This window comes from Gossypium hirsutum, chromosome A07, assembly GCF_007990345.1.
Source record: "Gossypium hirsutum isolate 1008001.06 chromosome A07, Gossypium_hirsutum_v2.1, whole genome shotgun sequence".
Classification (NCBI taxonomy): domain Eukaryota; kingdom Viridiplantae; phylum Streptophyta; class Magnoliopsida; order Malvales; family Malvaceae; genus Gossypium; species Gossypium hirsutum.
The window spans coordinates 6,278,817-6,293,029 of record NC_053430.1 but is presented as its reverse complement, the minus strand read 5'-3'; the positions used below and the strand labels follow the sequence as shown (position 1 = coordinate 6,293,029).

At 31.7% G+C, this 14,213-nt stretch overlaps 1 protein-coding gene across 1 annotated transcript; it reads right to left on the bottom strand.

Moving 5' to 3' along the window:
* Positions 1-10,663: 10,663 nt before the first annotated feature.
* On the bottom strand, positions 10,664-12,449 carry LOC107926138 (bidirectional sugar transporter SWEET10). Its single transcript, XM_016856939.2, has 6 exons — positions 12,270-12,449; positions 12,153-12,189; positions 11,850-12,060; positions 11,594-11,755; positions 11,382-11,501; positions 10,664-11,201 (listed from the first exon to the last, which is right to left on the bottom strand). Exons 1-6 carry the CDS (start codon positions 12,310-12,312, stop codon positions 10,938-10,940), a joined length of 837 nt encoding a protein of 278 aa, XP_016712428.1. The 5' UTR covers positions 12,313-12,449; the 3' UTR covers positions 10,664-10,937.
* Between the last annotated feature and the right edge of the window lie 1,764 nt (positions 12,450-14,213).

Genomic DNA, 14,213 nt, shown 5'->3' with positions numbered 1-14,213 from the left:
GTCTTGTTTTGTGGACCATATTAAAGAACAAAAAAAAAAAACACTTTCTTTAGCTAATTTTGTGATGTATTCATTCAATATATGGAAGAGCCAATACTAAAAGTGCTAAATAGATTTGGAATTGGGCTTTAATCACCAAATTGTCATCCTACTTTTCTATTCTTTGCTCTTCACTTTTCCTATTTTAGCCCCCAAAATTGTTGTTATTACCATTTTATTTTTGGACCCTAGTGGTTGGTACACATATTGTTGTTCATTTTTGGTATTTCATAATTAGGTGCCCCCAAGCTTCTTAAGGTTAGATATGGAAAACCCAATTAGCACAACTTTATAACTTACTGCTAAATTAATTACTTTTAGGGTTTAAACATATATGTATTATTAGCTTTTTATAATCAAACTTTCGTATTTTTTTTTATTTATAAAAAAGGAAATGATTTGAATTCGAAATTTAACATCAAAACTTACTACATTTGAAATATATTTTATATATGTAATTAAACGCAAATAAAGTTATATATATACATATACTTAAAAGTATGTTATATATAAGGAAAAAAGGATGGTAATAAGATTAAAACTAAGAAAGGGAGAATATATGATTACAAGTTATTTAGCTGATAATACTTTAATGACATAATTTCTTAATTACCATTTTGATACTCTTAACTTTGGAAGCATTTTCTATTTTTAAACAACTTTCAATGAGCTAAGGCAAGTTTCTTTTAGGTTAGAATATGTTGTTACTATCTATACTTTGACAATTTTTGAGATTTGGTCCTTATACTTAAAATTTTAAAATTTAAAATTAGACTAAATTTTTTAAATTGAATAAATAATTTTGAAGTATAAAGATTATATCTCAATTTCTGTACAAGTACAAGGACCAATAACATATTTTAACCTTTCTTTTATGGTTTCTCAAATTTCCTAGTGCTCCAAAAGGATTTCAAAACTATTTTTATTGGCACTTTATAACTTTTTAAAAAGAATTATGTATGAAATCAATTAAATGATAATATTCTTAATATTATTTTAACTTTGATATAATTTTAGGTTAAAATGTGCTTATAGTCCTTGTACTTTTTAAAAATTAAGAATTTAGTCATTATACTTGTATTTCTAGGAATTCAGTCACTCTACTTTTTAGATTTTAAAATTTAGGTCTAACTGTTAACACTGTTAATTTTTTTCTTGTTAAATTTGTTACTGTGACATTTTGAAATAAAAAACCTACTCGCTTGGTAGCCATGAATTAAAAAAATGTTGTAATTAACCTAAATTTAACAAAAAATATTTTTAACACTATTAGCAATTGAATCCTAAATTTTGAAATCTGAAAAGTAAATGGACTAAATTCCTAATTTTCAAAAAATACAGGGATTATAGGCATATTTTAACCATAATTTTATTATCTAAGTAAACAACTTTGTGATATTAATAAACACAATAATATTTGATACACTGTCGGTGTGTAAGTCTTATGCACTGTCAATAAATATTAGCATGGCACGTCATCATTAAATTAAACAAAAAGTATGGAAGACTTCTAAATAAATACTAATAATTTTATTTAAATGTAATTAAACATTAATTGTAACTATTATATATAAATATTAATAACTCTTGCATTTAAGATTTTGGATTTTAAGATTTAGGGATTAGATCTCATGTTTAAGGTTTAAGATTTATTTTTGGTAAACGAAACAGCGATTACATATGACAAATCATGAGGGAATTATCAATAAAATTGTCTCCCTGCAAAATATCTTTAATCCTGAAAGGAGGAGACTCGATAATACGCAAGGAGTTGCCACTTGACAAAGCCATTTTAGCCAAAGCGTCAGCGACCAGATTGATTTTCCTAGGGACATAATTCAAGCACCAATTTTCTTCCGAGGCCAAAATTTGTTGTATCCTCTTAATGAGAGCATTCTTTGAAACCACTACCTTGCTCTCACAGATCAATATAACGTTTTCGAGATTATCCGAATGAATGATGACCTTATTATAACCTTGTTTCTGAGCGATAAGCAATCCATCCAACAAGCCCCATAACTCAGCATTCGTTGCAGAGCATTTCTCAAAAAAGCAATTAAAGCCTAAGATAATTAATTTATAAGATTTTAACAATTATTTATAATTAATTTACAATTAATGTTTAAATAAAATTATTAATAATTATTTATAAGATCTTTACTATTTAATGTTTTATTATGAAAAAATATCATATTATTATTTACGTATGAGAAGTAAAATTTATGCACGCATCAAATATCCTGTTAATTGTGTTGCTAAAGTCGGAGGACAACTCAAAAGGTGATTTAGGGGACATTGGCCCGCGATCGGTTCTGACTTTTGATATTTTTGTATTTTATTTTTTCATGTGTGTTGGCTAAGTTGTTTACTATGCTTAATTATTATTTAATCATTTACATGTAAAGGTTTATTATCAAGTATATTGGGGTAAAATTAAAAAAAGTTGCAATGTTTTTCTTTTCATTTATTTTTTTAATATAATATAAAGCACTAGACAACTTTCTAATGGCGATGGATAGAGGTGGATTTTAGCATTGAATGGGGTCAATTATTATTAGGATAATTGCAGTTATATTGTATGCTACTTTGGTCGGAATTGGTATTATAATTTATTTGTATTTTAGCACTATTCTATTAGAAATCATTTTGTGGGGTATTTTATAAGAACAACACAAAGTGGATAACTTAATTTTTTTAGTTAATTATTCAAGGGGAAATATAGTGGAGAGTGACCTAGATTTTAATATGATTATGAAGTTGCTACATGATGAGTGGTAAACTTAAATCACCACTTGTACATGTTTGAAAATCGTAGGTTGAAACTAAATTGCATAACCAAACTTTTGGTGTTGCTTTTCTTTACTTGTTAGTTGTTTCAGTTTTAACTGGTCGTGCGCAAAAACTAATTCTTTAAATTGATATCAGACTTAACACTTGGCGTAATAAGTGGTGATCTTAGTGTTGAGTTTTTTTCTCATAGTCGAAGGCTCATCAATTTCACGACCCCTTATGTTGGATTGATCCAATTACACATACTAGAAGACAATGATGAAGGCTTTTATAAAGTTAATAGATGAAAATGCTTGACACACAGTTCTCACTAGATGGGAACCTCCTAAAACTAATGTCTCTTGAGTTAAAACTTCTAAGTTTGAGCTCACTTGGACTAGTGAGGAAGAGAAGTTGACTAATGCAAATTCCAAGGCCTTGAATGTCATTTTCTGTAGAGTTGATGGTCAAGAATTCAAGAGGATCTCCAACTATATAATAGCTAAAGAAGCTTGGGAAATTCTTAAAATAACCTATGAAGAAACCAACACAGTAAAAAAATTGAAGTTGCAAATGTTGACCACCAAATTTGAGACACTCAAAATGTAGGAAAGTGAAACTTTTGGTGAGTTTTTTTGCCAAGCTATATGACTTGTCAAATCAGGACTGAGCACACGTAATGAATATTCAAACTCAAAGTTGGTAAGAAAAGTCCTTAGATCACTACTTGAGAGATTTGCCATCAAAGTGACATCAATTGGAGAGGCTAAAATTATAGATAGAATGTGCATTAATGAACTTATAGGGTCATTACAAGAATTTGAAATGATCGATAATGAATCCAAGAAGAAAAAATTGAAAGGTGAGAAAAACATAACACTTCAAGTTGCAACCACAGCTAGAATTGCTAGTAACACTACTATTGACGAACTCAAAAAGAAAATGGGTTTTCTTACTCAAAACTTTAAAAATAATTTAAGAAGATGCCTAGAAGGTACAAGAAGCTTGATGTTGCAAAAAAAATCCAAAAATAAAAAACAAATGTGTTATGATCAATGATAAATCTATCAAGGAGAAGAAGAAAGGTATATAATGTCATAAATGTTATGACTTTGGACACATTCAAGAAGAAAAAGAAATACCTTTATGTTACATTGAGTGATGAAGACTTTTCTAACAATTCAGATGAGGGTGGGGAGCATGTCAGCAACTATGTTGTTTTCACCACTTCTGTCAGTAATCTAGTCGTAATTGATTCAGAAGCTTACATTGATTCTGATATAAAACCAATGAAGATTTCTTAGAAACTTATAAGATAGTGTTGGAAAAAAAGGAGTAGCTATGCACAATTAATGCAAATCATAATAATGAAAATTCTTTTCTGAAACTGGAAAACCAAAAACTCATCAAGCAAATGGTTATCAAATATGCAACCTTGAAGGAGCTTTCTTCCGCATGGTCCATGATGAAGAAGTTCAATGCAACCAATAAAAATGTGAGAAATTTAACATAGATAATGGCAATGTATCACAAAGAAAAGAAAGAAAAATAGAACACATAAAATTTTATGTGGAAACTCTTTCAGGAAAAAACTATAGGTAGAGGAGAAGAAAATTCACACTGTCGAATTCAAATGATACAAGAGGAGAGATGATTACATCAATTTATAGATTTAAAACCTTATTCTAATCAAAGTCAAATAGAAATAATGCACTAAGGTTAAAACACCTTATTCTAATCAACATCAAATAGAGGAAGTAAACATTTATACGGATTTCACATGTGCAGCCTATACCGGAATCAACATCAAATAAAGGAAGCAATGCACTAAGGTTAAACATCGACCTTCGCCCTTGTAGAGCATTCTATCTTGCCACTTATATTTAATTTTTAACAGGAATTTGGGTCACACAACTCTAATAGAGAAACTTTATGAAATTTTTGTTTCTGAAAGAAGAGAACCAAAGAAGGGAGGTCTTAGATATATTAAAAAGAAAAACAATAGATTAACTATGAAACCAATTATTTTTTAAAAATTAAAAACTCAATTTTATTCCTATTTATTCTAGGCCCAATTTTGGAATGTGACAGTTAGGCTAGGAAAATGACAGTACAAGGTAAGAGAAAGACTGACGTATAATCTACTTGGAGAGTAACACGAAAGGACAAGTATTACTTATCTAATGGGATAGTCTTAAGAATTTTCCAAATTAAGAAGATAAGAAAGGTAATTAAGAATATATGAGTCTGTAGGTTTTGGTGAGTAAACCTAAGTCGATGGTGAAAATAGGAGGATAGAGCGAAACCTAAGCTTAAGGGATCCGCGGGTAAAAGACAACCTGGGTGGGTAAGTCCGTCGGGGTTCACTTGGGAGCAATGATAGCGTAACTGTCTAATTGGTAGAGTTTATCATAAACCTATAGAGAGGAAGGATGTTTGATCAAGATTAAATAATGCCAGATAGACCACGTGGGGCTAACAGGAGAAGCGTCTGCTAGGGACTAACATAGGGCGGATAATTCGTCAAGAATAGTGGAAGGCAAGGATCTAAATCTGATGAAGTAAATGGAAGACAACTAATGGTAGGTAATGGAATTTACATCCAAGGTTGTGAGTAAAAGAGGAGGATAGGCTTGTTAGGTAGTAAGGGAAGTTGGGATCAAACGGCATCAAGCCTTTATCACTAGAGGACTGTTACCATAAAATAACACACTTATGTCTCAGTTAGAGGATAGGTCCACCAATAGTAAGCTGCGGGAAAAAAGGGGAGTCATTGACCTCGTCGATGAAATCTGTGGAAGGCCAAGAATGATTAGGAAGTTGAAATCTTTTCTTAAAACTTTGTTTCTGAATGTTGTCTTGCAAATTCTCATTAAGCTCATTTGACCTTACAAATTTACTGCTTATTTGCAGGATAAAGTTTTAACTTGAGAACCGAGTGGAGTGACCAAGCCAGACATCGTTAATTTTTGAGAGGGGTGTAATTTTCATTCATGTGTACAGAGTGGAACACCTTATAGGCTACACCTCAAGAATTAAATTAGATGAATCAATGTTGTAAGCTTAAATCAAAATGGCGAATAATGCCAGAGATTACCAATATAGTGAATTTGTAATAATTCTAAAGTTTGTTTGAAGTGGGTTATGGATGAAGTTAATTTTTTTAAATGTGGAAATTAAAATATTTAAATAGGATAGTCAAGGAGTTTAGTTAAGTTATACGTGGGTTGTGACATTCAGTACATGGACTGGTAGATTAGATCGAGTATAGGGTGTTACACTGCATCAAAGGAAAACAACATACAAAGTCACATCCTTAATTGCAACTAGTTATCTAGACTACTAATCTTTTAGAATTGCTTCATATGAACTACTATGTATTGGTGTTGCTAATGATTATTTGAGGTACACCTAAGTCAAGTTATTGAGGGAAAATTTTGAAACTTTTGTTGAATTCAGAAGCTAAGCAACAAGTTGATGAACAAAAAAGTCCAACTAATTAGAAAATCATTAGAATTAGAACAAAAAAAGACCAATTGATTGGAAAAATCACACCTTATTAAAAGCGATAATGGTAGAGAATTTGACAATGAAGAATTCTCTATTTATTATGATGATGAAGGAAACAAATGTGAGTTTTTTACTACCAAAATACCTAAGCAGAACAGTGTGGTAGAGAGAAAGAATCGAACAATGAAAGATATGGCTCAAGTAATGCTCAACAATAAGAATGTTTCTCACAAATTCTAGGTCGAAGCAATCAATATTGTAGCTCATGTAATCAATAGAGTCTTATTGGAATAAAAAAAAGGATGGCAGAGGAATGAAGCTTATCGTCAAATACTTTCATGTTTTGGGGAATAATTGTTACATTTTATGATATTGGGTGTTATATAAAAGGAAGTTCAATGCCAAAAGTGATGAAGAGATTTTCTTGAGCTACTCTAGCAACATCAATGCTTATACGGTCTATAACAGGAAGCTGTTAATGTAGTTTGGACTTAAGGTACATTTACAAGGCCTTGCCTAAAGAAGAATTACACTAATAAATATCAAAATATGATAAACCGTAATTTATACATATTTTTACCCCATGCTTGGCATATTTATGAATGATTTCTCCTTGGTTTTAGTGAATTCGATGCTCTTAATCCTTTAATTTCATGTTTTATACTCAGGAGAGCTTAGGATAGCAAAAGGAGCGAGAGACGGGCCAAAAACGAACAAATTGGGCTTAAATCAGTTTTCACACAGCCTAGGCACTTCCATACGGGTGATCCACACGCCCGTGTGTGACACACGGGTAGACCACACGCCCGTGTGTCATGGCCGTGTCGACTAACAACCAACTCAGTATTGCACACAGCCTGAGCACCTTCACATTGGCGTGGCACAGGGCCGTGTCTCTACCGAGCCCAAGCCTAGTTCTATTCAGAAAAGGGCACTTTTGAGGGTTTTGAAGCATTCTAAAGCCTATAAAACACCCTAGAAGAGGATTAGAGGGGAAACACAAAGTTGAAGGCAGAAAATACTCATGAACAGCCATCGGAATCACCTCGGAGCTAGGATCTACATCAAGACTGAAGATTTCCATCTAATTTCCTAAAAATTCTTTGGGTTTCTTTATATTTTGTTTTTTTCCAAACTTTGAGATGTTTTCCATTATTATTATGAAATAAACTCCCTAAATACCTAAGGGAGATGAACCTTATGATGAATCTTATTTCTATTTGAATTATATGATAAAGACTTATTTTTATTATTAATTGTGAGTTCTAAATTCTTGTTTTAATATTCTAGGGTATTAATTCAGGTTTTGATGTGCTTATTCAGTGGGGTAAAAGTCCCTATTTAAGAGTAGATCATCCATAATTAAGCAGAGTTGAATGCAATCCTAGAGATAGGATGACATAAATCTGCCGGATTAAATTCAAATCTAATAAGGGAATCCATAGATTGAGTTAATGCGACAATAAGGGTTTTAATTAGAAAGAGATTTCAATTAATCAACCTAAAACCAGTTGTTTTTTGTCTCGAGAGAGATATTAACATAAGTTAAGGATTTCTACGGATTAAGTTAAGTGAATAAATTGTCTAATTCAAAAGTAATAAGTGAAGTCTAGGTGGATTCTTCCTTGGGTATTTTCTTCTCCATCGGTTTTCCTAAAGTATTTTCCAAACTTCATCTTTGTCGTAATCTTAGTTAATTAGATAAATAGTTTTAGTTTAACAACACACTTTAATTCTTAGGCTAGATAATAAAAAGATAGTAATTACTAGTACTTTTAGTCCTCGTGGATACGATATTTCCGGTCTCACCATAACTATACTACTGTTCGATAGATGCGCTTGCCTTAAGTCGAATTTTTAGTTAGTTTCACAACCATCAAAATACAATCAATAATGTAAGCATAATATATCCTAATTCTCATATCATTGTAGCCTCACTTAGGAACATTTCATATGAAGTCTCCACCCTAAAATGATAAAAAAAATCACTCAAAAGTGAATAACAAAACAATCTAAGGTTCCTCTCGTAATGAATAGAATAATTCCCTCAATTGAATCACGTTTATAGTGTTGTGTATCCAACTTCTATTGTTTCTCGTCAGTATCCTTCGACAACAACTGCTAGTGTTTCATGCAAAAGGTAAGGGGCTGACTCGAATATAGTCAAGAACGATGGTTAATGGTTGCCTTTTCCCATGGGCTATTTTAAATGCAATGTTGATGCCTTTCGATTTGAACATTGCAAGTGTTGTTAGCTTTGCAACCATTATTCGAGATTGACATGGTCATGTGGTAAGGTGTTTGTTAATGTTTGAGAAGGTGCTAATTAGTTCTTGTGTAGCAAAAGCCTTTGTTATATGTAAGTCCCATTCATGGTTAAAATTGATACATATGGATAATGTGCTTTTTGAATCAAACTGTTTGATGGTGGTGAATGCTTTATTATGTCTCTCAATTAATGTTTTGGAATTTTACATGTTGGTTCATAACTGCTTAATGCAGAAGAGGCAATTTTAGCATTTGCCCTTCTGTTGGACTGGTAGGAATGCAAATAAGGTGACTCATTCGTTTGCTAAGGTGGCATTATTATATGCAAACCACATTAAATGGGATGCTATTTTTGTTTCTACTTTTTTTTATCTCTCATTAAATGTTTATGTAAGCTATGCTAATGATGATTAAGGACGTTGGATCGAGTGTGTGGGGCCAGCTTGTTGGGTTAGGATTTAGTGGTCCTTTCCTTGTTGTTTTTGTTTGTGTTTGTTATTTCTTTTATTAAAGTCTTGATTTTCCTTTAAAAAAATGAATCCTTCTCTTATCAACCAAGGAAGTCTTGATGGAATAGGACTCTTCAAGAATTTAACTTACACGAAAGACAACAATGTTAACTAGGATTGTTCAACTTTGATGCACATGTTTCCTTTTTAAATAAGGACTCTTTTAAGGACATGTTGCATATGTCCTTAACTGATCTAAGTCTCCTCCCAACCTTAATTTGATCTTTAAGAGTCATGTTTAAACTAGAACTCTTCAATAAGTTGTACAATCTTACTTCTTGATTAGCAAAGGTTTCCATGTTGATTAACATATACTATTTGGAATGTGTCAAACGAGATATGCCAACTCTCTAAACCACAATACCAAGCACATTTTAGATTGCGAACCAACACAACATATTTTAAATTTTGGGTTAATATGTACGAAGGTACTTGAACTTGGCAACTTATATCTACTTGGTACTTTAAAGTTGTTTTTTACCTAATTGGTACCTAAACTTGGAAAATGTAAACCAACTTAGCACTTTTTTTAGGTATCTGACTAACACTGTTAGAATATGCTGACATGGCACTAATGACCAAACATTGTGACACATGACAGCCTCACATTTTGGCACATGGAAAAAAATAAAAAATATAAATTTTATAAATATTTTTACTTTTTTCCATGTGTCAAAATGTTAGGTTACTACATATTAGGCTACTACATGTCACCATACTATTGGTTATCAGTGTCAAGTCAACATATTCTAACAATGTTAGTCAGGTACCTAAAAAAAGTACCAATTTGGCTTACGATTTCCAAATTTAGATACCATTTAGGTCCAAGAAAAAGTTTAGGTACCAAGTATAAGTTACCAAGTTTAGATATCTCCATATATATTAACCCTTAAATTTTTTTGTCATGATGCATAAATTTAAGTGATATATATAGAGATGTATATTAAGGATGTCAATTTAAAATTTTTTTAGTATATATATATGTACCAAAAGAATTTTTTTTAAAAATTTAAGTGGCTATCAAAAGAAAAATCTACAAATTTTGAATGAACGACTCCTTGTATTTACAATGAAATAATTATATATATTTAATTAATAAGTGGTTGGAAGAAATGGAAGTAGAATTCTTTTCTAAATATTTTAATTAAATTTAAATTTTAAAATTGACATTATTGAAAGGACTTTACCTAAATACTATTCTCGGCTCGAATAAAATTATACTCAAATGAGAACACCTGTAATTATACAAATAGATATTGAAAAAGCAACATCATCAATTGGTAAAAATGCTTAAGGCAACAGCTTTATAGCATATAATGTTACCTAATTCTCATTATAATATACACATTTATTTTAAATTCAAATAAGTTTCATCTAAATTACCGGCTAAGATATATTAATATGCATTCGAATAATTTGATCTAATTTATAATCAACGTTGATATGATATATAAAGTGGTACTAATATATTCAACACTTTATTTTCGTAAACTTTCTAAAAGTAACCCTATCCAAAGTACTTGCTCATCATTATAATTATAAAAAATATATATTTAACATTAACGTAATAAAAACAAAAAACATTATACATTCATTATTGATTGATAGACAAGAGAGAGATGGAGAGAAAAAGATTACAATGAGGGGGATAGAAATTGCACAACACATTATTTTAATTTACTTTTTTTTCCTTTTCTTTTGCATGGCTTTTGACCTTATTTGCCATGAAAACAAAAACTAAACGTAATTTAATTATACATTGCTATAACTTTTTTTTATTGGCATCACTCGAGCAATGATCGTCCACTTGTAGAACCCTTTTTTTCCCTTTCATTGAACCGTTTAAACTTTTTGGGAAGCATCTGAAGTTTTTTCCTTCGTATTTTGAGCTTCAACACCTCCTCTTCCTCTACTTTCGTACGGTTGAGGAGCCGTTGTGTTTACATCCGAAGACACGACCGACTCGAGTTTAATGACATCAACTATGTGCTGGTCTGATAGTTGAAGCTTTGGATCTTCCACCACCATTTTCTTTGGGTGGTTCTTGTAGATTGCATAAAGTATCATTTGAAGTATCCCAAAGATAAACCCTAGTACGTTTGGTACCTGAATTTTTTTTAAAAAAATGAAGTTTAATTATTATTGATATGGTAATTAAAAAAAGGTAGAGACTAAGCTATTCACTTCTGTAGTAGAGGGACCAATTTGCTCATAATGTTATAGTCTAAGGAGTTCCAAGCAAATTAACCAATTGAAAAAGGTTATTGCATGAATGAAGTAATGTACCGCAATGTTCATATCCTTCAACAAAAGGCCATAGAAGAACCACATCACTGCTCCTAAGGTAAGAAACACTGATAAAGTAAACGGCATGAACTCAACACTCTTTGTCTTTATGACCTTTCTCTGCAAGAAAAACAGAGAATTTACGGTTTAAATATAATCCTATTCAGACCGGAAGTGATATTCAATTTCAAAATTGAGACAATGATACTCACCACGATAGCAAGTGGTGCCGCGAACACACTCAAAGAGAACCCCATGCAAATGTATCCGAGAATGTGGAGACGGGTCATGGGATTATGAAGGAAGTAAGTGGAGAAAAAGACAAGTCCGAACCCGAAAATATTGAATAGGAGCATAAGCTTCACAGTTTCGAGCTGAAAATTTTCCACCATTTGGGAATTGAATTAGATTCATGATGAACTTCATGAAACACGTATAAATATCTAGGGCTTTTTTTTTAGAATTTACCTTTTCCTTCTTTCTACCATAGTAAATGTAAGTGACAATGTAAAAAGATTGAATGAAACAGCAGAAAGTGTTGATGGTAATTAGTAGCATAGCATCCTTCTTAAGAAGTGCATAGTAAATCCAAAGCATCGCACTGAACAGTGATACCACATAGGGTAATGATTGGAACCCTTCTGATGTTTTCTTCTTGTAGATTTGATAAAATGTTGGCCTGCAAAAATTATTACATCACCATCTCCATTAACAAGGCATAATTTATATAGAGAAAATTCATGAAATAACACCAAAAACAAAGAGACTTACAAGGGAGAAAGGGAGACCATAAATGAAACAACGTTGCCTAAAAACAAGAAAACATGGAGTTAGAGAAAATTATAATATGCAAAGAAGAAGGGAATATGAATATTTATATGTATGTACCGAGGATGCCAAAAACGAAAACCCAAGAAAGGTGAAGAGCCATCTTTTATTTGTATTAGATGAATATTATGTAAAGAATACCCTCTCTTTTTTCTCTCTCTCTCTCTCTCTCTCTGTGAAAGAGAAAGTGAATATTTGTCAACTGGGGCTGATTCCAATGATCTCTCTCTCAGTTGCTATGAAGCAATCTCTAGGACGTCCATATTTATAGGGATGGAAAGGAAGGTGCCGACGTGTGGGGTGAAGTAAGAAATCCAAAAAAGTGATGTCAAGTTTACAATAAGAAAAATGTGAAAAAAGTGGCTAATCATTGAAAAAGAATGTTTTGAGGGTTGAGTTAAAATTTAAAATTTTTTGGGGTCAAAGTGAAAGAATCTATGTTAAACTTGGATTGAATTATTATTTTTTAGAGGGACCAAAATATAAATTTAAGGGGATAAGGGGATCAATTTAGATTGTTAATTTAACAATGGCTAAAAATGATATTATACCATCATGAGGGTCGAAGGCCTATCTCCCCCTTGCTACGCTTTTATTGATTATATATTTTTATACGTGGTCATTAAAAGTAAAGTCCCTTGAATGTACATTTAAAAACTTTTTATGGAGTGCCATCCTTAAATTTATAGAAAGTTTATAAAATATAAAAATAAATAAGTTGGGTTCTGTTGTCCTTTTTATGGCTTCAAGTGGGATCTTTTACGTTTAGAGATATGCTAATTGCTTTTGTAAGTAACTTCCCTAGGATAAATAGGCATTCCAAGTGATTAAACAAATCACCAATGGATTGGTCCCACTATAGTTCTTTATGATGTGTCGTCCACCAAGTGGTTTAAGGTTTACAACTCATACTTGATTGGGTCTCATATCTTGGATGGGGAGTCCTAAAGTACTTACCCATAATTCATTCCTCGTTTTCATGGTTAGGTTGGGTCACAATTTCATAATTTATAATTTTTTTAGTTTAGGTTAAAAATTTATGTTATTATTTACAATAATATTGTTGAGGAAAAAAAAAGACGGAGGTGGATATAATAGTTTACACAACAATTTAGTGTTAAGAGTCACTAGAGGAGTAGGAGAATTGTGTATAAGGCATGAAAAGTGGAGCACAAGGATAGGTATTTTGTAGGCTAGGGTAATCATCCCTTGACTCTAGTTTTTGACATGTGTTCGGCAATAATTCTCTCATGGTTAATCACTTAATATGATAGCCTTCTAGATAGGTAGAATAGGATTGACATGGACCAAGCGAGATCCTACATATGATCTACACAAAGAATGAACCAACAGTATTATTTGGCAACGTATATAAGTGGTGCTCCACGTTCCGTGTATATGTACATAAGCAAAAGGTCCATAATTGGTGAAATGTTTCCCTCTAGCAAAGTTGTAACTGGTAAAGTTGTGATTGACAAAGTGAGGGTGCAATGACCATTCTAACAAGGTATAATAGGCCTTTGGAAAATTTTGATTCAAACTTAGTAGAACTCAATGCTATTTGAATCGCCTTCGGAATTTTGTTAAATCTGAATGGGTAAATTGTTAATATTTGATTTTTGAGACAAGCTAATTGGTAGTTTATTCGTGGTACTCTAATTTTTGGAAGCATCCTCGATGGCTTGTTGATACAATTTAAATTACTTATAATTGTATCTTCCTGCATAAATGGTCAATTACTAACACATAGTAATTAAATCATTTGGCATAGAATAATGACCTATGGCCACATTATTTTTCTATCAACTATGCAATGCCAACAAGAAGATATCATTTTCTCTTATTGGGCTATGAATTCCACTATTGTAAGTAAAATTATCTCATACATAAGTTGTATATTCAACATACCAACTTTCGAGTTTATTACAAGTTGAGCACAGGCTTTCAACACATCAAAGTATATGGGTTACATACATATAGTCGGTTACTTACTCAGGATTGAGC